We start from the raw sequence: 25856 nt of genomic DNA, 5'->3' as shown, positions 1-25856 counted from the left end.
TGGTTGTGAGGGTTGGGGATAAAGAGAGGCAGATAAAGGGAATTATATTTGAGGTATTGGAGTACTGTAGCTTGGCACAACAAAGGCTGCCCCCCCCCCCATCGACACTGCAGTGTCGGGCCGTGGGGCAGCAGCTGACTCCTGTGGGGGGGCGGTCTGAGTCAGGCTGGATGTCCCCCCAGCCCTGATTGGTCTCCACAGCTGTGGCGGCTATTTAAGGCGGTCCTGTTGTTGTTCCTTCTGGGTGTGTGTGGGATACCGAACACAGGAACCATGGGGGCACCGCCCCCCCCCGCCCCCCCCCCACACACACACACACACACACAGATTCATCTGGGGAAGTGAGAAAAGTCATCCAAAGTTGGTGTTTTTTGGACTGTACACTAACGTATGTCATGCTTAATTCCTGCTGTGGCACTTCCCTGTCTCTAGTTGGTTTGGTATGTAACTGTACAATGGTAGGAACATTAAGGTGACGGTATGCCAACAGGTGTGAGTGTGATGAGCCATTACAACCTACTCGAAAATCAGCCTTTTCCTGTATTTTAGTGACATCACAAGTGGGCGTGTCCAACTAGATGTACGCTGGATAGATCAAACTACCAGGCTACCCAGTTGACTGTAGCAAATGTTGCTTATCCTACCCATCATACATCTAGGTGTATTTGCATACTTGTAATGGCTAATCACACTCACACCTGCTGGCATAATAATATCACCTCTTTAATTGTGCCCTCCTTAAATGTTAAGTGACCAAACTGGATGTTAAGGCACACTATATGGTTTTATGACGTTACATTTAATAATTTTGCAGATGCCTTTATGATCCAAGCCCTGGTTCGGAGGTTCTTAAAAGAAAAGTAAGAGTGAAGCTCCGGTGTTGAGGTGAGGTGGAACACGGTTCTGTCTCTCCAGGATGTAAGGACAGCAGCTGTGCTGGGAGCGATCACAGCAGACAAACGCTTCTGATCGGGGTGTCTATTTACATACGTCACTTAAAGCCACAACTTCCTAATATAAAGTAGCGCTCATGAGGGATGTTTGGATGAAGACTTGCATGGTTATTTGTTAATGGATCTATTAATGTAGAACCATTATCCTAAAGAGTAATTAAGGCTTCATCAGTAATTAGATGTTCATCAGGTCACGCTAGATATGAGATATGAATGCTTTTGTTATCATTTTGCACTGTTATGCTATTTATAGTAATGTGGATTAAACAAAAGATGATTTCACTTTCCAATGGCAAATGAAATGTTTGCCATGGCTAAAGTCCCTTTCCAAAACAGTAGACCCCATCTCTCCAGAGATGTGTGCAGGCCTACGTGATGTAAAATCACGTAGGCATTTGATTCACACATTTGTAAACACCTGAACAATGTCTACACAGAGTGGATTCAGAATCATCTCAATGCTCAACCTCATATGCGGCTGAGAGCTGTGGCTTTGAGTCGAAAAAGACTGGAAGCTGCAGCAGACGTGTGATGGGGAAACGTCCAGAAACGGCGACAGCTGAACCTGCGCCTGGCGCGCGCGGAATTCCGGCAGACGGCCGGGTGAGCGGAACTTTAATAGGACCCCTGCTCGAGGACGTAACCTCACCCACTCTGCCCCGCACCTCCGCACTAGAGGGGACACGCTGCCCGAACCGTCGAGGACCCTGGATTGTTTTATTTCGTGCGTTTCAGTGTCAAACGGGATTTAATGAGAATAAGGAGATCACCTTCCTACTAAAGAGGTGAGTAACGGGTATGTCAGTCACACTTTATGGAAAAAAAAAATCGCAGCCTCTGAGAAAATGAAGTCTACTGCTATTATCCGGGATTATCATACTTTTTTTTTATCCCCATACATGTCATTTCTATGTCAATCCCCCTCATTTGGTTCCATAAAGATCAAAATCCGGGCCACATCTTTTTAACTCTTGATTTATTTGATTCAAGAGTTAAATGTGTGTTTGCCAGATCGAGATTTTGATTTTGTTATTCTGATTTCAATATCATAGTTTTTGCCATTTTAAAATCTGATTTTGTCCCATAGCAGATGCACCATAACTTTCTAAAGAATGATAACCTTACTCATAGGCCTATATGAGCTACATGCTGATATATATATACTGGCCACCGGGCTGGTTTGAATCGAGGTCTGTCGCAGTTCAACACTATGAGTAAACCAGTACTCCCATTGTACCCACTGGCGTCGGGCCTTTCTCATGCCCGTTCTCCCCAGCCTGACATTGAACACAGTCGTCCGCTGCATTGTAAGACTCTGACAATTAGTTCATTGAAAGTCTCACGCCTGGGCTGCTGAGTCCCATAATGAACAGAGTGATGAACAGTCCACTGTTTATTGCTGGGTGAACTGGCCGCCCCAAAGGCCTAATCTAGGGGTCTGGGTACTGGCTCTCTGGGCGATACGGGGTGCCAGCTACAGCCCTGGCCCCCGGCGTATCACCTATCAGAAATAGCCGTGATCACATGTCCGGCCCACAGAAGGGGGCTATATTTAGAGAGCAACAGACCCCCTCAGCCATGCCTTGAAGCACCAGATGAAGCCCTGCTTTTCAGCCTCTAATGCCGTTGACGGGTTAGGATTTGACCAGGCGTCATTGGTGGACGTGTAAGAGAGTTCTACCAAAGTGTAAAAAGTAGTGTGTGCCTCTAATACAAAAGAAGATTGATGTGAGGTATGATTTCATTACTTTTCTTTGTTTAATACAACGCTTTTCTTTCTTCTAATCCATGCTGGCCATTGGTCAGTCTATTAATATCAGACTAATGACTTGCTAACAGTGAGATCATACAGTGTATGACAGGGGATTAAGAATCGCGGCTCTGTTTCACCCAGCAGGTTGACATTTGACGCGAGCGCCAATCTTCAACACTTGGGCGCCGTGGCACCGAGATGACGGAGGTGGTCACACAGGTCATGGCCGAGGTTGCCCATGACAACCTGGCGGACAAGTACCAAGAGGAGGATGTGAAGGACGCAGCCAATGAGGAGGAGGAGGACGGCGTGACAACCCAGGACGACAAGGAAGACGAGGCAGCCAATCAGGAAGAGGCAGAGGACGAGATGGACGAGGACGAGAAGGCACCTCAGGACAAAGAGGATGAGGCGGGGGAGGAACCGGAGAGGGGGAAGACTCCGGACGTTAACGGTGTAGAACAAGATGGAGGCGAAGACGAGGAAGAGGAGGGGGAGACGAAGGTCAACGGCGAGGACCAGGAGAAGACCAAGGAGGAGGAGGGGGATGAAGATCACACGGAGAACACAAACATGTCTGACGTGGTGCTGAGACGAGAGGTGAGGACGATGGCTCGGATCGGGACAGCGGTCTGTTGTTGCTCTCTGGGATGGTGGTAATGTTCAATATTCATATTTCATATGAGTGAGAGACAGATGGGAGCATCATGCATACTAACTGTAGAAATCCTATTATATAATACATTGAAGAATCAACATGTCAATGTACTATATGTTTCGTATTTATTGTGGACTAGCAGTAGAAGTCAGATCATATAATACATATAAAACATGTAAATTTGTCATATGTACTCGTATGTTTCATAAAAGATAATAAATACCAAACATAAAATTGATAACCATGAATAATAGTCAAATAGCATTGAAGGTAATAATTTGAGCAGATTATTTCTAACAACCTCCGCAGACTTCTTGAGCAGAACTCCTCTTCCAACCTGTACCCCGTTCCACCTTACCCCCGTCGTCCCACCATGTCCCCGATCGGTCTAGCACCCCGAACCCGCCGACCTTTGACCCTTCTCCCCTCTGTCCCCCCCCCACCCCCCCCCCCCCCCCTCCCCTCAGAAGCTGCTGCGGTCCCGTAGGCCCGTGGCCCGCAGCTACGTGCCCAAGGACACGGACAAGGGGGACGTGAAGAACAAGTTCGAGGCCATGCAGAAGGCCCGCGAGGAGCGGAGCCGCACGAGGAACACCGAGGAGCAGAAGAAGAGGAAGGAGCAGTACATCAAGGAGCGGGAGTACGGCCGGCGCAAGCAGCAGGTCAAAGAGTGATAACCCCACTAACCCCGCCCCCCCCGGGCCGCCGGCCGCATGGCATGACCAATCAGGAGCCAGGTGACGGCGTGACGAGGGTTCGCCCTCATTCAGTTGTTGTCGTTTTGTTTTGGTTGTCGGTTGTTTGTTATTAGGGTTATTCGTTTTTTAGGTTTTTTTGGTTGTCAATTAATTCTTCTTCTTATTAATATTATTAGGATTATTAATCAGAGTATTATTCTCTAGTGTTATTCCTTTTCTTTAACCCTAATCCATTTTTTTTTTTCGGTTGTCGATTATTAGTATCATTATTAAGATTATTCATAGGATTATTAATCTCAGGTTTGTGCAATAAATGTAAAAAAACAAACTGGTCTTTGCAAAAACGAATAACAACGCCGTAGAGCCTTCACATCGTAGACCCAGCCTCTCTACTCAGACTTCTGACTCACTACAATAACAACCTGGTCCCTCCCTCAACTGACCCGCGTGTGGCGCCCAAATAACCCGGGAGGTACGCTGTGTTGTGAGTGGATAACCCTGCCTCGCTCCTCCCTCCTTCCCTCGCCAACTGTGCATCGTGCCAGGGCCAGGAACACCTCCGACTGATCCCCCCCCCGTGCGCCGTGCACCGCCCACCAATCACAGGCCTACCTGCCGGTCACGTGACGCGGCTATTAGCAGCAGGGATTAGCCCTGTCCCCGCTGCCTCCAGCATGGCCCTGTAAAGTGTAATAGCAGATGATCCCGGCTCAAGCGTAGTCTCACCGCACACTCTCCTGTCCCGTCCGCCGCCGCTACAGATAAAGGAGCTCCTGGCGTCCAGTGATGAGGAGGAGGAGGTGAAGCCCGCCAAGGTAGAGAAGTCCTACGTGCCGAAGATCACAGGTGAGACGCGTCGAGGAGCGCACACGCCTTAGATGGTGTTTCACGTGTGAGCCGCCCCGGAGAGGACAGGATTACCAACAGCACACTGACCTCCTCTGCTCTGCCATGCCCCTCCACGCCGCCGCCGCCGCCGCCGCCGCCACCTCAGGTAGCGTCAAGGGGAAGTTCGCCGAGATGGAGAACAAGAGACAGGAAGGGGGGAGGAAGAAGATGGAGGAGGAGAGGAAGAGGAGAGCGACCCAGGACATCATGGAGAAAGCCAAGATTCAGAAGGAGCTGGCCAAGAAGGCGGCGGAGGTTTGTAGCGCTGCAGGGGTCTGCATGCTATGATTGGGTGGGGCGGGGGGGACCCCCGTTCGGTCAGGGCGAACGGGGGAGGTAGTATGTATCATGATGGCTAAGCCACGGTCCACCTGCCGGCGTCCATGTATCGGTAATCATTAAGGTAATCCTCAGCTGCCACTTGAAAGAGTTATTCTGAGTGCTGGTCTCTGAGAGCCAAAGCGAGGGCTGCAATGTTTTTTACGTTTGCCTTGGAAACACGGACATAACACTCGTTTGATAGATCCAGGATCGGGGAGATGTTTGTTTCCAGATGCTTCTACCAGATGGAGGATTGTGATAAATGACCTGCTACTTCCTGAGCTGTTATTCTGCTTCCAGTCTTTAAGTCGTTTTCTTCAAATAATACACGTGATGAATGTAAGGATTTACCTGTCGCATACAAACACGTAATTTATAGAACCTCAAACTACCGAATGTGTGCTGTTTGGTTCCATCCCTTAGGGACTTAAACCGTTGTTTATAGTCGCTTGAAGGTTTTGTGAATGAAGCCATCTAGTGTCCATTGTGAGTTATGCTACCATTACCTTTTGGCTCAATATCTGAGTTTAAAACCTGAACAGATCTTAAAGTTGTCTGAGAGGAAACGCTGTTGTAATAGGCCGTACGCGGGGAAGCACAGACGAGCTGAACTAGAAACAACCGGGTCAACACCAGTACAGTAGGCTTCTGCCTGAACCACAAGGCCTCTGCCGGGTGTAGACAGCCATGTGACTGGCAACTGTTTCCCACACCAGTCAGAGACTGAATTAGCTGCTGCCCTCCTCCACACTTGGACCAAATTAGAACTCTGCTATCTGGACAGACGCTAGCAGACATACCTACTGCGGTCGGTCACCTTTGTGTGGTTGGGGGGGCCTCTCTCCCCTCGATGATACACCTTTATCTCCTGTGGTTATTGAGTCCGAGCGACCTGCTTTTATTGAGGTTCCCCCCAATATGCCTCTCTCAACAGAATGTAACAACAGAATGTCAACAGACTGTTCAAACCACAACAAATATTTCCTAAACATTTTGTACCAATATCTTTCAAACACACTTTGAAGCAGAGTTTGAAAGATATCTTACAAACACATTTTGAAAGATATTGGTACAAAATGTTTAAGCAATGATTCTTTCCCCAGACCATTTACAAACATTTTTGTACCAATATCTTTCAAAGAAAAAGAGTCAACTTTGTTTGACTCTTTCAATCTTACTGTTTTATTCTCACTTTGTATTCGACATACTTCCTTCTTACGTATATCTTAATTATCCGTATTCCCTTTCTCCCCCAGGAGGGAGACGACAGCATCCTGGTGCGGGTGGTCCCGTCCAAGGCCTGCCGCCCCCCCGGCCGTATCAAGATGAACTTCGAGGACATCGAGAAGAACCGCGAGGAGGACCTGAAGAAGAGGGCGGAGGAGGAGAAGAAGAGGCTGTACGACGAAAACCGCCGCTCCTTCAGGGAGGCTAAGAGGAGCTCGCTCGCTCCGGCGGTGGGTGGAACTAGGACGCTCTTATTGTGTAGGATTCACGGCTCGTTACACAGCCACGTGCCACATGGGGCGGCATGTGGCTCAGGAGGTAGAGCGGGTTGGCTGGGTACCAGAAGGTTGCTAGTTCGAACCCTGGCTCCTCCTAGCTGAGGGTCGAGGTGTCCCTGCGTAAGACCCTGAGTGCTACCGACGAGCCGACTGTTGCCCTGCGTGGTTGACTCCGCCGTGAGTGTGTGAATGTTGGCTGTGGAATATTGTTAAGCGTTTTTGACTGGCAACTGGTTAGAAAAGCGCTGTATAAATGCAGTCCATTTACCATTAAAGAAAAATCACGAGCACAAGATAGTACATAAGGAGGGTCTAGAATAGAAAGCAGTCGAGATACAGTCTAATATTTTGAGGAGAAAAATAAAGAAGAAAAAGACAAAAAGGAGACAAAAGCCCCAAAATGGGTCCTAATAAAAAGAACAAACGTGTTTCTCCTAACCTTGCAAAATAGTACATTATGCTAATCGAACCGACTGGCCAATATGTTTAGCCTCATTTTTCTACGTGTCGGTCCCTTCTACCAGAGATGTGTTCCTTGTTATCAATATTCCAACCCCGTTCTTCACTCATTCGCCCTGTGGGTCGTCCCCATCATGTGCTCCTCCAGAGAGCCCCTAAGTCTCACCTCCGGGACTCAGTGTCCCCCTCTTCCTCCCCCCCCCCAGGAGGAGGAGCTGCGGCCGGCGGAGCGGGAGGCGGTGACCCCGGGGAGGCTGAAGCTGTCCTTCGAGGAGCTGGAGAAGGAGCGGCAGGAGACGCGGAGGAAGCAGGCGGAGGAGGGCGCCAAGCGCCGCCTGCAGGACGAGAAGAAGGCCTTCGAGGAGGCCAAGCTGGAGATGGTGAGGCCCCCTCCTTAAATGCCCCCTCGTTAAGAGTCCATTAAAAGTCAGATTGTTAAAAGTCAGATTGTTAAAAGTCATATTGTTAAAAGTCATATTGTTAAAAGTCAGATTGTAAAAAGTCAGATGGTAAATAGTCCCCTTGTTAGAAAGCTCTTTTTTTAGAAGTCCCCTCATTAATAGCCTCCTAGTTAATAGCCCCCTCATTAAGCCCCCCCTCGATAAAGCCTCCCTCTTTAAAAGCCTTGTTATGGGTTTGCATTGTTGCCATAGTTGCCATTCTTCTTGAGCCGATGATCGCGGCTCAAGCGTGAGACTACGCTTGAGCCGGGATCATCATAGTCAAAACGTATCAACCTACATTTTTATTAGATGCATAGTAGCATTATAGTCTGCAGAATAGTCTTGTTTGGACTGCATGACGGCAAGACATATTACTATTGCTGATTCCTGAAGAAACGCATTTTCAGCGTTACACATTCATGTATTTGCTTTCCAAACACAGCAAGGATATTAACACACAGGGCTGAAACAGATGAGTCGCATCTTGTGAAATGTGAATCGAACCCCGATTCAAAAAACACCTTATTTTTCATGATTTAAAAAAAGGTCAACAGCGGATTTCCTCTGAGTTAGGAGTCTTGGAGAAGCTCACTCTCATCTATTATCGTTATTATCCTCCCGGGATCCAGCCCCGAGTTCTGAACCGGCCGGTGTTAGTCTCCGCGGGTTCGGCTCGCTGAGCGATCTCGTCTTCTCCCACCTCTCCCTTCAGGGCGAGGAGGAGGCGGAGGGGGACGACGCCTCCGGGGCGGCGGGGGACAAGGAGGAGTTACGACCGGGGCGGCTGAGGCTGAGCTTCGAGGAGCTGGAGCGACAGCGCGTGGAGGGGGAGAGGAAGAAGGCGGAGGGCGAGGCGAAGAAGAGGATGGAGGAGGAGAGGAGAGCCTTCGCCGAGGCCAGGAAGAGCATGGTAACCACGGCCGTCCGCCACGTGAAGGATTGGCGCCGCAAACACACACACTCACACTCCGCTCACCTCCTGAAACAAAAAAACAAATCCATTAGCAGCGCCGGTCTGCGGAAGAGCCCGGCTCTACGCAAGATAACGTTCATAAATCACAAACAAAAGATAAAGCTCATTCAATCATAAATCTACAACTTGTAAATATATATGTATATTCATAAATCCTCCAAAGAAAGGAAAAACGGGAACCTATCCCAGCGATCCATTCATAACATGTGCTGAAGCCACAACACGGGGATGCGGTCGTCATGCCAACCTGCTCCAGAAGAGCTGGACCTCCAGGTTGGAGGGGTCCAAAGCGACGCTCCACGGAGAGCATCTGTGGCTGCTGTGTGGTTCAGAGAGATGTGTGTGTGTGTGTGTGTGTCTCTCTCTCCAAGGAGATCATCATATATAGTCAACAGCTCTTATTAAAGATGCTGATCGCTGTTCCCACAGCGATCAGCCTCTTTAATAAGAGCTGTTGACTATATATGATGTGTTGCTTTATTTAGTTGGTATTGCTGTGATCATTGTGTCCGTTCAGTGTCAACGCGGTGCAGACCTATTCATTAGTAGCTGTAGTGTATGTTGTACTGTGCCCCGTCTTGATGCATCTACTGTCCTGTTGATGTATGTTGTTGCGTGTAGTGGCTCGGCGGCAAAATAATGTCCCCCTTGGGGATTATTAAAATGCAATCAATCAATCAATCAATCAATCAATCAATCCCCAGCTGGTGGACGACGACGACGATGTGCTGATGGCCCTGCTGAACCTGGAGGGCAGCGAGCCCGGGAAGATCTGCGTGAGCTTCGAGGAGAAAGAGCGCCAGAGACGGGAGGAGGAGCAGAGGAAGGCGGAGGAGGAGGCCAAGAAGAGGCTGGAGGAGGAGAAGAGGCTCTTCGCCGAGGCCCGCAAGAACATGGTAGGGTTCTTCTGCGGCACAGAGCGAACCCACGGCGTGTTCGCGGCGCTGTTGGTATAGTGGCGTGGCACTGGCATGGCGGTAAACACCACGCTGGCTGTCCTCATCCTGTCACCTCACCTGCTTTACCCGCTGCTGGACATTTCAGAGGCCATGGGATTTTAGAACAGGAAAAGAGGATTTGGAAATACGCTTTTATTTTGTAGGATTTTTTTTATATTCAATTTTGGGTAACACTTCACAATAAGGGTACGTTAATTGACCACAAATTAACATTAGTTATTGGTTACGATCCAATTGGAGTTTAATTAGGTTTTTAATGGATTTTATATTCTTATGATGGCTCAAATTGCTATGCCCTCTTCTAAATAATTTCTTCAAGAGCACTGGGCTGGATCAGGATATGTCTGCCTATGGGGACGACAATGTAAGATACTCTCATTACAAAGTAACTAACTCCCTGGTAATAACAATCTTCCATATGCTGCTTCTATGACTAATTCATGGAAGAATCGTAAGATTCATCCATGAATTACATTGGCCATTTTGCTTGCATTTCACACTTTGCATGCTCAGCAATAGCTGCTTCAACCACTTTTTTAATGACTAATGTTGATCAATATAAATGCATTTAGTTGATTATGTGATGATTCAATGTGTGGGTCTTCAACTGATTTGCTTTGAAATAACTTTTCACTTTTATTTTGGAAATTGGGAAGTTAAATCAATACAAAACAGTTGCTATAAATAAAAGCCCTTTGAGACTGAAACTGTGATTAAGGGATGTACAATTTTAATTTAATTGCATTTAATTAAATGTAACTATTTTAACTTAATTGAACCTAATTTAACTTAAATTAACTTAATTGTATTTATTTAACTCAAATTTATTTAATTTAACATTATTTAACTTTATTTTATTTTGTATTTTCTAATTACCATCACACCCCGGTTGATTGACAACCTGGGTGGATTGACACCTCGTGTCCGTGTGCCGCGTCAGGATGAGGGCGAGCCGGACGGCATGGTGCGGAGCGAGTCCCAGGAGGCTCTGCAGCCGGGCAAACTGGAGATCAACTTCGAGGCACGGCTCAAGCTGAAGCAGGAGACGGAGCGGAAACGCAAGGTGGAGGAGCGCAAGAAGAAGATGGAGCAGGAGAAGCAGGAGTACGAGCAGCTCCGACAGGAGATGGGCGTGGTGAGTCGCAAGCGCCAAAATCTAAATTTGTGTAAATTTTTAAAGCCTTTTCTACTGGTTCAGTGGTTCTCAAATGGGGCTATGCGTACCCCTAGGGGTACTTTAGAGTACTGCAGGGGGCACTCAAAACATTAACTAACCCTGATATTCATTTCAACCAGTTGTCCGTTTTCACGATTTTCTATTCTAGCTTTCAGAATTTAAACTTGCTAGGAGTGAAAAAACTCCTAAACTTGCTAGGAGTCAGCTTTTTATTTATTTATTTTCTAAATGTCTGAGTACCCCCTGCAGTACTCCAAAGTACCCCTAGAGGTACGCCTACCCCCATTTGAGAACCATATCTGTGTTCTTGAGTAACGTGAACCGTGTAGCAACAAATCAGGGTTTCCGTGCAACAGTCTCCTCAGTGTGTGTGTGTGTGTGTGTGTGTGTATGTGTGTCGGGGGGGGGGGGGGGGGGCACGGAGCTCCTTACTAACGAGACCTTCTCACTCGCCCTTCCGCAGGACGAGGTGAACGAGAGCTCCGACGCGATGAGCAAGGAGTACGAGGAGCTGGTCAAGCTCAAGAGGACCGGCTCCATCCAGGCCAAGAACCTCAAGTCCAAGTTTGAGAAGATCAAGCAGCACACCGACGAGGAGATCCAGAAGAAGATCGAGGAGGAGCGCGCCCGGAGGAAGGCGGTGGACGAGGAGATCAAGGAGCGGGAGACCGAACGGTTCCAGGAGGTGAGGAGCCATCTATCGGAAATATGTATCTCAGAAACAGCAATACCTATGAATAAAAATACTAAAAGTGATTTACTACTTACTTACTGAAACACATGTTTATATCTAGGGCTGCACATGATTTATCCCTTTCATTCGGTTTTGGAAGATACAACGTCTGAACACAAACGTCATCCACAATCTTTTCACATTCTCGTCGTGCAGAATCGGCCACGGGCCTTAAGAGCTTACGTGCCGTCAGGGGAATTCAAATTCCGAATTCTGACGATCGATAAATCAGCGTCGGTGGGGGTCATGACCTGACGTTTTGTTTTTTTTTTCTCCAAGGGGGAAGAGGAGGTGGACGTGAACACAGCGAAGGCCGACGAGTCCCCGTTCAAGCAGAAGGTGGACATGCGCGCCCGCTTCCAGCAGATGGCCATGGCCCGGGAGGAAGAGGAGAAGAGGAGGGTGGAGGAGCAGAAGCTGCAGAGGATGCAGTTCGAGCAGCAGGAGATCGACGCCGCGCTGCAGAAGGTAAAGCCCTCGCTGCGTCTCTTGATCCCCGTCATTCTTGGGTAAAAGCATCTGCTAATGCCCTAAATGGAAAAGAGAAGAAAAAGAAAAATTAGACAAAAAAAGACAACGCGAGAAAGGAATATAAAAACCCCCAAAGTACTCATAATAAAGAAAGGCAGGGCAAGGCAAGACAACTTTATTTATATAGCACTTTTCATACACAAGGCAGACTCAAAGAAACAAGAACGTAATTTCTCATAACCTTGTAAAATTATCTTCTATCATTCTAATCTAACCGACAAAAACAAAGTATGTATCCAGTCTATCAGTCTAGGGGGGGGGACGGGGACGGGGGGGGACAAGGAACGATGCATATGTTCCTTGTCCTCTCTTTTTTAAGCACCAGGGGGGAGCTCTCCCAAATGTCGCTGTACCCGTACCTGTACATTGACCAATAAAGATCATTCATTCATTCATTCATTCATCCATTCACTTCTGTTCGTGCAGAAGAAGGACGACGAGACGGAGGCGGAGGACGGCGGCATCGTCAACGGCTCGGCGGCCTACGAAGACGAGGAGGACCAGGAGCGCTCCGGGGCGCCTTGGTTCAAGAAGCCCCTGAAGAACCAGTCGGTGGTGGACTCGGAGCCGGTGCGCTTCACCGTCAAGATCACGGGCGAGCCCAAGCCGGAGGTGACCTGGTGGTTCGAGGGCGAGACGCTGCAGGACTGCGAGGACTACCAGTACATCGAGCGGGGCGAGACCTTCTGCCTCTACCTGCCCGAGACCTTCCCGGAGGACGAAGGGGAGTACATGTGCAAGGCGGTGAACAGCCGGGGCACGGCCGCCAGCACCTGCATCCTCGCGATAGAAAGTAAGAGCACGCTGGTGTGAGCGCACGCCCGTCTGCATGACCTCGACTCGTTCCATCTGCGTGTCATCCACTTCCTTTCTGCGCGGCCTCCACTTCCTGTCGGCTTGACTTCGACATTCTGTCTGTGTGACGTCGACTTCCTGTTTGCATTGCCTCCACTTCCTGTCGGCATGATGTCAACTCCCTGTTTGCATTGCCTCCATTTCCTGTCTGCATGATGTCCACTTCCTGTTTGCATGACATCAACTTCCGGTTTACATGGCCTCTACTTCCTGCCTGCATGACTAACAGTTCCGTTCTGCACAGCCTACACTTTCTTTCTTCATGACTTCCACTTCCTGCCTGCATGACCACACATCCGGCCGGCACCACCTCCACTTCCTGTCTGCCTGAGCTACACTTCATGTCAGCACAACTTCCACTTCCTGTCTGCACAACTTCCATTCCCTGTCTGCACAACTTCCACTTCCTGTCTGCACAACGTCCACTTCCTGTCTGCATGCCCTCCACTTCCAGTCTGCCCAGACCCAACATGCTTGGGGTTCCACGGTGTCTCTGTATGCAGTGGCTCTTTGCTGCTCCTTCCATCGAGGAGTAGGATAACCAAAGCTCTCTCTCTCTCTCTCCTGCAGCTGATGACTACTGAACCCTCCCACCCCCCGCCCTCCTCCCTCCCCACTCCCCACTCCCCCAGTCGTCTAGAGAACTCTCCCCCGTTATCTCTCACCCCTTCCCTGACATTTCAGCGCCTCGCCGATGGGCCAAACAGCGGCAAGAGAAGCACCAATCAGCTTGGCATTCCTACGGGAGGGCCAAGGAATACACACACAGTGCGAGATGTGTTGTTTACGTTCTAGTTTGTCTGTGAGAAACTGCCCTAGCGTAGATCGACGCAAGTGCCAAAAGAAATATTGATACGGTAGCGTGTTTTAAATGCGTACTTTGGTGTTTTCTCGACCCACAACATGACAGCGAACTGATGGAGAATGATTGCGCTTTTGAATCATGCCGATAGTTTTTCGTGTGGAAAAACCTAAAAAAGTTGTTTTTTGGAATGTGTTTTAATATGTCCCAGTTTCAAAAGTATAAAAAAGTAAGTGATACGTTTAATTAAATTTCGGAGTACCCGAGGCCTATGGTGTCCTGTATTCCTACTATCGTACATGTATGTGAACGTAACGTTATATCGGCATACTTGTTGTTACAGTATAGAATAATGTTTACCATGACATCCTGTAGGTTGGCTATGCAATTATTGTGAATAGATATTTTTTATTAGAATTATAATAACTGGAGAAACAATTCTAAATCTGTTGAGATTGAAAGCACAACCTTGAAACAAAACAAATTTTACAGAAATCGAATCTGTTGAAAAAATATGGACGTCCGTTTTCACCAAATCTTTATCTTGAATATTTAAATCGTAACCCTTTTTTTTTTATTGTTGAATATAATGCGAGACTCTGACAGATCCTGATACAACTGTTTTTGGACTCTATGTTATTACTTTATCGTTGATTCTTGAGAAATATAAGCCTAGATTGATTATTTGTCAAATGTTATAAAAATGTTTTAATAAAATATACAAAAAAATGAACAATGACTTGATGTTTCCATAAAACGCTGAACTCGATTACAGCTGCTATATTAATACAAGTCCAGTGAATAACAAAATAATGAAGGGACTTGTGTAAATGTTCATCCAAAACTATTTCACATTAATTCCCACGTTTTTAAGAAGTGACCCACCAGCGCCCCCGGGTGGCCCATCGCGCCGTAACCATGGCAGCACAGTCACAGGCACGCCTCGAGACATGCGCAGTCTTGCCTTTCCCACAGGAAAACAAGTCTTTCCGAAACACGATGCATGAATTGAAATACTGTTCATACATCCAGCTCCTTTGCACCCACAAATACACAACATTACAGCTGTATCATCCAGCAGAGGTTTGAAGGTGTTTCTCCTGTAGCTAATCACAAACTGACCCCCGCTATCCCAATATGGTCGTGTCGGTGGAAGAAGTAGCCTCGTCCCTGGTGCGAGAATTTCTAAGTCGCAAGGTAAGTGGTCGACGTGTTTATTGATCAGTAATGGTAGTTGTCATCTTTTGAAACGAATCCAAAGCCGTGGTGAGTTGGCAGAATTTAAGCTAGCGATAGCCTCCTGTGTGATAGAACCAACACTCTGGGGGCGGTCTTCTTCTTCTTCCAGGGTCTGAAGAGGACCATCGCCTGCATGGATGAGGAGTCTCCCCGCACGGCGGCCAGCATCAGCAACAGGTCCGACCTGAGACGGGTCCTCCAGGTTGAGGGTCTCAACAGTCACAACAAGGTGGGTCGCTCAGCCAGGGAGGGGCTAGACACAAGGAGGGCTTATTGAATATATAAACGTTATCTCTCTCTCGCTCTCTCTCTCTATGCTGTGATCTCTCTCTCTCTCTCTCTCTCTCTCTCTCTCTCTCTCTCTCTCTCTCTCTCTCTCTCTCTCTCTCTCTCTCTCTCTCTCTCTCTCTCTATGCTGTGATCTCTCTCTCTCTCTCTCTCTCTCTCTCTCTCTCTCTCTCTCTCTCTCTCTCTCTCTCTTCTCTCTGTCATCTCCCTCTGTTATCTATCCATATATATACACGTATATAACTTTTAATTGAATCCCACCAGGCTCTGAATAGCCCCCTTAAAACCTTGCTGGAGATGATAGTGAAGTCTCACATCGAGGGACCCACGGACGACCTCGTCTCCCTCCAGGGCGATCCTCTCCACACATCCCGAAGCAGAGCCAACCTGAACACGCTCACTCATGGGGACGGAAGCAACCCACAGTACCACACAGAAGAGGTTCCCAAAACACACCTAAACCAACGGTATTCATCTTCCCTATTTACTCATTCTTCAACTGGCTATTACCTACAACTGGATATTATACTTTAATATGCTAATCCTGGTTTATTAAATTAATTTAAAACGTTGCATCGATTGCACAGATCAGTGAGACAGGACAACGGTTCTCTACGAGACACGCCGGTGTCTGGAAGCCCCTCCCCGCGTCAAAGTTCCCCCCCAGACGAGGACTCGGATCCCGCTAAACAGCAGCCGTCCGGGGCCTACCTCCGGGACAACGTCTCTTATCCCCGGAGGGAGACGGCAGCCAATGAGAGCGCGGTAAAGAACAGAGCCAATCGCAGCCGACGAGGCGTTCTGGGAGGACCGATAGCGAACACGCCACAGGTAGATTTCCTGACGGCCTGACCTTCTCCGGTGAATGTAACGGACACAACCAACACTCAAATCCCCCGGGGCTAGGCTCCGGACCTGGGGAGACGGGGCCTTCTCACCCTCCCTCTGGAACTCCCTCCCCAACCACAACCACAACCCGACAGGCTGACAGGCCGACGCACTCCCTTCATTTAAACAGGCCCTCCGTCAAAACCCACCTCGTTAAGACCGCTGTCACCACATAACCTCCTCCCCTTCTCTCCCCTTCCTCCTTTTTTTTTTTATCTTCTTACTAATATATGTTCTTATTGAATGATTTTGATCACGTGTTCCCTCTGTGAAGCGTCGTTGAGCACTAACGCTTTATAAATCGAGTGTGTTGTTATTAGCGTCATTATTAATGATTAGGAAGACGTGATGACCATGCTGGTTCCCCACGGTGCACTTCAAGGACCCACACAAGAGGAGACCCTCCACAAGGGCGGGGCTGCCCCCGTCGGCGGGGGGGCGGGAGTCCGGGCCGTCGGAGCACCCCGGCCTCTCTAAGGGGTCGGCTCGCCGGACCCCCCGGGGGGGGTCCCCACCGGACCCGGGGGAGTCCAGTGCTGCAGGGCTCCTCAGAGACCGACAGCGGGGACGGGGTCCCGCGGAGGGCCGGGGGAGCCCTGGTACACACGACGGCGTGCAGGGCAGAAGGTAGGGCCGCTCGGTTATGGAAGAAATCATAATCACGATTATTTGGGTCAATATTGAAATCACGATTATTCAAACGGTTATTTTTGGAGTTTGAAAACACGTTGTAATTATTCGGCATGTCTCGCTCAAAAACACTTTGTAACTGAGAACTTTGAAATTTCGCCTTAAAAAAGTACACAAACGTCCAAAAGAAGATGTTCAAATCTAAAATAATGTACAGATATGTATCCAGCTGTTCTGCACTCTCTATAAAACATTTAAAAACAAAACAAACAAAAAAACGTGATTATGTTAATTTTGTGATAGTTTGATGCTAAAATCTAAATCGAGATCGAATTTCGATTAATCGCCCAGCCCTAGCAGAAGGTAAGGGGTCTGGGGGTCATTCAGCCGACAGTTTGATCTGAAGACACTAATCCAACCAATCAAATCAAAGCATGCACGCTCATGGCAGACTTTTTCCTCAATAAGTTGACGTTTTTCTGGGTCTTTTTATTTTATTGTTTCTTTCAGACCCAAGCCGTCCACCGATCTGACTATGGAGAGCTCACAATCATCTGAGATGGTCTTGGGTAATTTCCTAAACTCTTTCTCGTAAACCTTGACGTGATGTGTGTTGAAAGTCAAGCCTTGTTCTCGATCAAACAGACTGTATTCAAGTCGGCTCCTCCGGTTCAAATCCCCGTCTCCTAGATGACTTTGACTACGATGAGGACTTCCAGGACGTGTCCCGGGTGTCTCTGTCCCAGATGGACCTGTCCCAGGTGTCCCTACAGCCTGGTAGCCTCCCTCAGCACAGCCACAAGAGCAGCCGCATGGACGTCCAGACCGCCACGGTACCACAACCTCAGCTCCTTGCACACGGCTCATCTCCAAACATTAACATTTTACATTTCAACGCTTTTATCAATAGTGACTTACAATAAGTACATTTCTCAGGAGAAAGAAACACAACAATATAGTGCTGTCGGTACAGTAAGGATGTTCATAGAACCAAGTACCAAGCACTAACAATCACTAGGTTAACCCATTCCCGGTACACAACAAAGATAGCTAGGAGAAGATGTTGTACGATGCTACAAACTATCTTTACGTGCAAGAACGGACCACATACAACAAGGCAGTACGTTAAGTGTCAGGACGTACAACAGACTATAATTGCGTACATTAAGTGCCAGAAGCACATGCAACATCAAGCACATACAACATAGGAAGACGAAATCCAACGAATCAAATCGAATGTATTTATAGAGCGGACTGGCTGACCCCTGACTACTTCTCTCTGGGTGAGCCGAGCGCTGTCTCCATAACGGATGTGGTTGTCCTTGTGTGGCTTCCAGGCGCTGAAAGAGCTTCTTCTTGGCTCGGGCTCGCGCTGCTTCAGCCCCGAGTGGAGGAACCAGGGCTTCGGCTTCTCCGAAACCCCTGACCTCAGATACGGGATAGTTCAGAGAAAGGTGAGCGGAGGACGTCCCTGACCGGCGAGGTGTTGGTGGAGTGATGCCCGCGTTAAATCATCCCACATGCTGGCTGATATGATCGCACGCACGCCTCCGTGGCTCGGCGCGATTCCTCGGATTCCGCGTTCCTGCAGGTGCCTGCCGGCGGGTGACTGTGTTTGTTGGGTGTGTGCAGGGCGGGCCTTGTGGGGTGCTGGCCTCCGTCCAGGCCTGCCTCCTGCAGAAGCTGCTGTTTGACGATCCGAACCCGGCCGGTGAAGAGCTGGGGTACGTAGTTCCATACAGACCTCCTGAAAACACTTTCACTCTCGACATTTGAACCCCTCTGATATGCCGTTTACCTTGTATTGCAGTTCATCTTATCGTAGCTACCTTGGTTGTTAACGGTGAATGGGTTAACCTAACAACCGTCAGAGCTTGGCCCTTGGTTAACAACAGTCAGTGCTTGGCCCTTGGTTAACAACAGTCAGAGCTTGGCACTTGGTTAACAACAGTCAGTGCTTGGCCCTTGGTTAACAACAGTCAGAGCTTGGCCCTTGGTTAACAACCGTCAGAGCTTGGCCCTTGGTTAACAACAGTCAGTGCTTGGCCCTTGGTTAACAACAGTCAGAGCTTGGCACTTGGTTAACAACAGTCAGTGCTTGGCCCTTGGTTAACAACAGTCAGAGCTTGGCCCTTGGTTAACAACAGTCAGAGCTTGGCCCTTGGTTAACAACAGTCAGAGCTTGGCCCTTGGTTCTATGAACATCCTCACTGTACCGACAGCGGTTTCTCTTTCTTCTGACAAATGTACTTATTGTACATCTTTGGATAAGCGTCTGCTAAATGCCCTAAATGTAAATCTAACGCCTAAGTGTCGGACAAACTGTGTTCAAAGTTATCAGTGATTATCCGTTCAAACCTCTTAGCCAATGAAAAGGACCTGTTGTGCGTCATGGCCAATGTTGTGTTGTGTGTGTTTTTTCCCCAGCCGGCTGAGGCCCTCCGATGGCGTGCGACGCCGCTGCCTGGTGCTAGCCGTCTCCGAGGTGCTGTGGAGGGCCGGCGAACACAAGACCGCCACGCTGGCCATGTGAGTCATCTCCAGCGCTGAGAACCTCTCTGTGGCCTTTGACCGGACTCAACACTTTCACAGACGGTGGAGTCAGTCGAAGCCCAGCTGGTAACGGTTTGGGCTCTGGGTCGAGGTGACCTCAACTATAAAGACATTTTATTAGAGAAAAAAATATGAATACGATAAATTCTTCCTTCATTGGTATTCGTGTGAAATGACAAAACTTTATTATAGCTTCGTGAGAGGGATCATATTTTCAGCACTTTTAGAGTTCGTTAAGTTCGTCAAACAAAGCGAATCGTTCTGAAGACACGGACGCAAATGTTCGGCATTAACATTAGCCAACGCTATTCATGCGTCAACATTATCTGTGCCTCGTCTCTCCCCAACAGAACCTCAGGAAGAAGTCACTTTGTTCCATCGGGCCACTACAAATCCGAAGGATTACTTGAAAAGGTAACGGCAGGCTCATGTCATATACGCACGTGTTTATATATTTGGACGCCAAATGTAAATGATTACAGTACGTTAAATATCTTTATACTGGTGCCCGTTGACATAGTAAAACATGAAACGTTGCTGAGAGAATAAATGACGTCTGAGCCTTTAATGTTCTCGTTCTGAGGTCCTTATCTGAGCTTTGTTGTATACGGTGAACGGGTTAACCTAACGACAGATAATGCTTGGCACTCTGGTTCAATGAACATACAACTTAGTGTACCGACAGCGATATATCGTTGTCGTTGAGGCACCTCACCCTGACTGCTCCCGACGAGCCGGCTGTCGCCCTGCGTGGCTGACACTCCGCCGTCGCTGTGTGAATGTGTGCGTGAACGGGTGAATGTGAGGCGATATTGTAAAGCGCTTTGAGTGGCCACTGGTTAGAAAGGCGTTGTATAAATGCATTTACCATTCCCTTTTTCTTTCTTAATTCAATAATCGACCTCTAAGTCTCTTTAGATAAAAGCGTCTGCTAAATGCCCTGAATGTAATGTAAATGTAACGTGAATGTGAATGCAATGTACGCCTCCACCTCTCTTCTCCAGGTGACCTGCTTCACCGCTGACAACCTCAACGCCCTGCAGTGGCTGCTGGAGGAGCACATCCAGCAGGTCTCCCCCCCCTCCACTCTCACCCATCGCCGCCGTCTCCTCCCTCAGCCCTGACCAATAACAGATGCTCCCTTATCTCTCAGTTCGAGTCCGGTTCCTTCGGGTGTCTCCTGTTCTGTGTCTCCGCCGTGCTCTCCCGATCGATCGCAAAGTACGTTTCCCTCAAAGATCAGTTTGTCGTCACGTTCGCCCGCACCACATCGTAGGAGGGTAGGAGTCCGCAACCCACACAGCGTGTTTGTTGATGCGTTTTTGTGTTCGTTCTCAGGGTACGGGAAGATATGGACGTGTCCAGCAACACGCTGATAGGAGCCCACGGGTACTGCACACAGGTGGGCTAATGTTACGCTCGTGGTCCACATGTTGCCACACACCGCATCAAGATAGACAACACGCTGCTGGATTCAATTACATGAGCCTTTAATCACAGCTATAGGCTCAAAGGGTTTAACAGGCTGTGTGTTTATGACCCCCCCCTGACCCTAGCCCCCCAGAGGGCAAGAAAAAAGGCCCTTAATTAGCGAGGAAGGAATCTAGAGAAGGAACGGAGAATGGGGGATCCCTCCCTCAAGGGATGAAGTAGGGCAATGGGGCCATAATATACATACACACACAGACATACATACATACACACACAGACATACATACACACAGACATACATACATACACACACACATACATACATACACACATCCATACACACAGTGACACACATACATACATGCGTACATACATACACACACACATACATACATGCATACTTGCATGCAGACAGACAGACAGACAGACAGACAGACAGACAGACAGACAGACAGACAGACAGACAGACAGACAGACAGACGGACAGACGGACAAGCATTTTAAATGGGTGATGGACGAATCGGGACGCAGATAAGGCCGCCCTCTGCCTCCCCCCCCCCCCTCTGACTCTGTGTCTCCGACCCCTGCGGCCAGGAGCTGGTGAACCTGTTGCTGTGCGGCCAGGCCGCGTCCAACGTGTTCGACGGCCAGGTGCAGCTGGACTCCACCCTGTTGAAGGGGGTCACCCAGCCGTGCAACATCGGCCTGCTGTCCCTGTTCGAGCACCACAACATCTGTCAGGTGGGCTGAAAGCTCCTCCGTCTGCGTCCTTCTTCATCACAGTGTTTCCTCATCGCCTGTTTCATAACCACAGTGTGTCTTCATCACCTTCTTATTCCTCCTCTTCATCATCACAGTCTGTCTTTATCACGTTCTTCTTCATCACCTTCTTCACAACCACCGTGTGTCTTCATCACCTTCTGCCTCATCACCTTCTTCATCATCAGATTGTTTCCTCATCACCTGTTTCATAACCACTGTGTGTCTTCATCACCTTCTCCTTCATCATCTTCATCATCAGAGGTGGTCTTTGGACGGTTTAACTTTGTTTTAATCTCTTTTCTGACATCAGATGTAAGAATAAAAAGGGGTTATTTTAACTGACATAGCACAGACATTGTAATTGTGAAATAAACCACATTAAATCAATCCATCCCACAATGCATCACTGAAGTATTCTACAGACGACTCAATGCTTCTAACTAGTGTCTCTCCCCCCCAGGTGGGTAGCCACCTGAAGACCCCCCTGTTCCCCATCTGGGTGGTGTGCAGCGAGAGCCACTTCAGCACCCTGTTCGGCCTGCAGAGGGAGCTAGCGACCAATCAGGACGGCCGCAGCCGTGGCCCCAGGGAGTTTGACCTCTACTATTACGACGGGCTGGCCAATCAGCAGCAGGAGATCCGCCTCTCCGTGTGTGAGTGCCCGCGCCGCCACATTTCACCGCCGCCCGCGCTTTCTCGGTGTCGACTCGGGTTCTTGGGGATTGGTGATTCCTCCCCAACACTTCACCAGGGCTCGCTCTCTGCCGGAGCCCCAGGGAGCGGTCTGCGTTGTGTCAGGGCGGGGGCTTTATGGCGCTGGTATCTGGGCGTCCGTCCTTCTGATTAAGTGCCTTCACTTTTTTTTTTTTTTTTTTAGCGGTGGGCTTGGCAGCGGCATTCCGGGAGGATAACGACCCGGAGCTCACTCCTCCGCTGGAGCAGTGCATCCGAACCAAGTGAGTCGTTCCCTCGGGCCAGCAACGCAAAACACCGAAGTTCACCCACACGCACTCGAGTTCACGCACGCACGTCGCACGCTGACATGGAACGCTCGGAAGCATGCATTGCAGACACACACCCACGCACGCACCTGCACACGCACACGTGATCCAGGATGCTGGCACGCTCAGACACACACACACACACACACACACATGCACACACAGACACACACGCTCACGCGCACGTGCACGTGCTCGCACGCAAAGAGAACACAACCACAGCACTGACAGTCGCACGCCCCAGGCCACGTCGCTCGCTCTCTCGCTCGCCCGTCTGGGTTCTGGTTCCCTTCTTGTTTTCGTGTCTGCGTCTTGTGGAACCTCATGAACCTTTGAGGGTGAGTGAATAGGATGCAAGGATTCCTTGTAATGTTGTTGCAGCATGCGGTGCTGGTGTAATGGTTGCTGCTCTTTAGTGGGTGATTTAGTGGGTAAATCATTGCCTTATCTCGGACCACTCGCCGGGGATTTGCGTGGTTGCTCATCGCGTAGCGTCCATGAGAACCAGCGATAAACAAACGCAGTGACAGCAGGAGGATGGATGGGCGGCGATAGATCACGGCCTTGGCTAGCGCCGCTCGACACTTCGTGAAAATAATTTGTGAGTGTACGGAGAGAGTTTTGTCAGGAGAGCGAGGATAACGGAACACACTTCTCAGACACAAATATGTGTTTTACATCCAATGAGTACAAGCGCCAGCTGGATCCCCAGCCCGAGCCAAGGATCACTCGGAGATAAGAGGAGAAAACATTCTGGTTGTTTTTTTTGTTTTTTGACGTGTTGAACTCGTGGTTGTGGGTAGTCGAGGAGTCGAGGCCGGAGTGACATGAAAACGCCCCGACTGCAGATCTGTGTTTCCTGTGTTTGTGTTTTTCAGATGGAAGGACGCCATTGTGCGTTGGAACGACACGGAACCTATTCTCTAGGAGGCAGAGGAAGAGCGGGAGAAGATTATGGAAACAGCGTTCTTCAGAGACGAGCCCCATTTGTCAACATTATATTCTGCCAATCAAAGTTACATTTAATGATACAATAAAATTGTATTGATAGATGTTTCGCTAAAGCAACAACTGAAAGACTCAAGCTGTTAGTCGTGACGCACGAGTATATTTTATGACCATGATGTATTGATCTTACAACATAATTACTATCCATAAAATATTATGAAGCATAATTAAAAGTATGATATATCAAATGTAAGACTATGATGGGACTATAATGAGCTCATTTTGATCATGTTGGAAAAGGATCATAAATATATTTGATCCAATTATGTTTATGGATGCGTTAGCTTAGCGAGATTTATATTACACCCATGATGTCATAAAACGTGCAAAGATGATTACAAATTCATATTTAATGACTCTGTTTAACAGATATTTTCCGATACTACACAAACTGCTGCGCTTTATGTTTTGTGATTCTTACTCCAGTTGAAACAGGTGCTGCGTTATAGAGACATGATTTATGGATATTGGACTGAAAGAGACACTACGCGTGTGTTTAGACTGCATTTGTTTCCACTGCCCTGGAGGCTTTTATTTCTAACTAATCATTTATTAATAATAATAATAATAATAATAATAATAATAAATACAATTTATATACTGCTTAATATGGTACTCTAAGACGCTTTACATATTGCCCTATCAAAACGATGTAAAACAGACTAGGAATAAAAGAAAAACAGGTTAAACATGAAGAATAAGGTGGGAGCTAGGTGGGGAAGGCTAGTGTGAAAAGGTATGTTTTGAGGGCAGATTTGAAAGAAGAGAGGGTTGGAGAGACTTTGATGTGGGAGGGGATTTGATAATTTGATCTCGATCTGATTAATCAAAGAATTAAGAACTTCCAACTCCAATAAAGATGATAACGTGGCTTCTCTTGTCTGCTTATACAGTGAATTATTCTATTTTGGGATTTATTTGATAGTGGAGCAGGATGACATTTGACATTTGTCCATTAAGATATGATAATGTTAATCTTAATTGTTCATTAAGACATGATAAAGTTAGTGTAGGCCATGTGGAGAAACCAGCCCCTCGTGGACCCCCCAGGCGACTGGAAACACGTGTGTAGCTGGCCTGGCTAGCTTTAAGGCACGTTCTTGGTCCTGGTGATAACGAGACGCCTCGTCAGTGATGACGCTCACGCTTACGCGTGTTCCCGACAGCGTCCGTTCATGTGCACTGCTGTGGGAATCTAATAGTTATTCACATTCGTTTTTTTTTAATCTGATAGAAAACAGTCAGAACTAAACAGAACTTAGTCGGATCCGTTTCAAGTTCTAACGCCTTTATTTCCTTGTAGCCTATCACCTTAGGCCTACTATATTTTGCTTATATTTATGAGAAGCACATTGTATTGCCACTGTATGGAAGGCTACACTTGCACTTATATAGAGCTGGTTTACCAGTACACAACGTTTAAAACAGCAAAGTCGATGCCAACAGACGGTTACAACATCAATCGATAGTAATGTATGTGATATAATGGTTGATTATTTTATATTGAGTACAACTTTCCTGTTCTGCCATGTTCATGCATATCACGTCACCAACTGGGCAGCTCTGTTATCCAAAACTGGCCCCAGTTGCCAGATTAGAATCATAAGAGAGTCATGAGGTGTCGTTCCCGAGAACTTTTCAACGTCGTGAAAATGTTTTCCACATTATTCCCAGCGACGTGAACGCCACATTAGCATCAGGTGCTGGCCTTGTGGAAGGCTCCGCGCATGCGCAGTGAGTGCACGGGGCAGAGTTCCTGAAAGTAGCCGGTAAGTAGACACACCACACAGTTACAGTTACAGTTACAGTTACACACACACACACACACACACACACACACACAGGTAAGCTGTCCGAAAATTGCATTCGTGCCGAATAAAAGGCTTATTTTACTTATTTATCAGGCTATTTCCTTATTGATGGCTGTCAGAATGTCCAGATAATTTCAATAAATATGACCTAAAGTGCCTCGAAAATAAGTTGCCATCCTAAGCTTTGAATATCCGCAGTTCCATCCCATATATCTTCATTCATTCGTTTTGCTTTTTCAATAAACCTTACACAAATCCCATCCGAACTCGAATGATCTTTCTTTGAGTCATAAAAAGAAATATATCCAACATAGTTTTTTTATTGGTTTCTGAAACGGCGCATTTTTATCTCAGTCTTATTGGATTACCTCTGTCTGCGTAACTAAACGTACATTCGCATTTAGCACCATTAAAACCAACAGTCACGGCTCCTAATAGTTTAAACATGTACGGCCCCACCTCCATCCAACACGGGGGTGAAAAATAAACGTAAGACTGCCTCGCGGTGATCACCACTGTTACGTGTCTGTGACGTCA

General features: G+C 47.9%; 2 protein-coding genes across 10 annotated transcripts; both read left to right on the top strand.

Annotated features, from left to right (window-relative positions):
* The first annotated feature begins 1098 nt into the window (after positions 1-1098).
* Positions 1099-14444, top strand: nexn (nexilin (F actin binding protein)). 9 transcript variants are annotated; one of them, XM_060066562.1, is made up of 15 exons: positions 1107-1738; positions 2848-3306; positions 3832-4026; positions 4824-4908; positions 5057-5205; positions 6528-6728; positions 7442-7615; positions 8391-8588; positions 9356-9547; positions 9930-9974; positions 10551-10745; positions 11251-11472; positions 11800-11988; positions 12478-12844; positions 13477-14444. In XM_060066562.1, the coding sequence occupies exons 2-15, from the start codon at positions 2905-2907 to the stop codon at positions 13488-13490; spliced, it is 2628 nt and encodes an 875-aa protein (XP_059922545.1). In that variant the 5' UTR covers positions 1107-1738; positions 2848-2904; the 3' UTR covers positions 13491-14444. The 9 variants fall into 9 exon arrangements, with proteins under 9 accessions (XP_059922544.1, XP_059922541.1, XP_059922540.1 ...); XM_060066561.1 differs by lacking the exon at positions 13477-14444 and having other exon boundaries at positions 1099-1749; positions 2851-3306; positions 12478-13460; XM_060066558.1 differs by lacking the exon at positions 13477-14444 and having other exon boundaries at positions 1100-1749; positions 12478-13460.
* Positions 14445-14630: 186 nt separating this feature from the next.
* On the top strand, positions 14631-24385 carry mindy4 (MINDY lysine 48 deubiquitinase 4). The gene is made up of 18 exons (XM_060066565.1): positions 14631-14905; positions 15057-15176; positions 15500-15702; positions 15823-16066; positions 16506-16750; positions 17264-17322; positions 17444-17586; positions 18091-18207; positions 18386-18477; positions 19181-19282; positions 19657-19720; positions 20311-20376; positions 20460-20527; positions 20645-20708; positions 21332-21478; positions 21960-22152; positions 22377-22455; positions 23379-24385. Exons 1-18 carry the CDS (start codon positions 14846-14848, stop codon positions 23425-23427), a joined length of 2115 nt encoding a protein of 704 aa, XP_059922548.1. The 5' UTR covers positions 14631-14845; the 3' UTR covers positions 23428-24385.
* The last annotated feature ends 1471 nt before the right edge of the window (positions 24386-25856 follow it).

This window comes from Gadus macrocephalus, chromosome 12 (genome assembly GCF_031168955.1).
Source record: "Gadus macrocephalus chromosome 12, ASM3116895v1".
Classification (NCBI taxonomy): Eukaryota; Metazoa; Chordata; class Actinopteri; order Gadiformes; family Gadidae; genus Gadus; species Gadus macrocephalus.
This window is presented reverse-complemented; position numbering and strand designations above follow the sequence as displayed.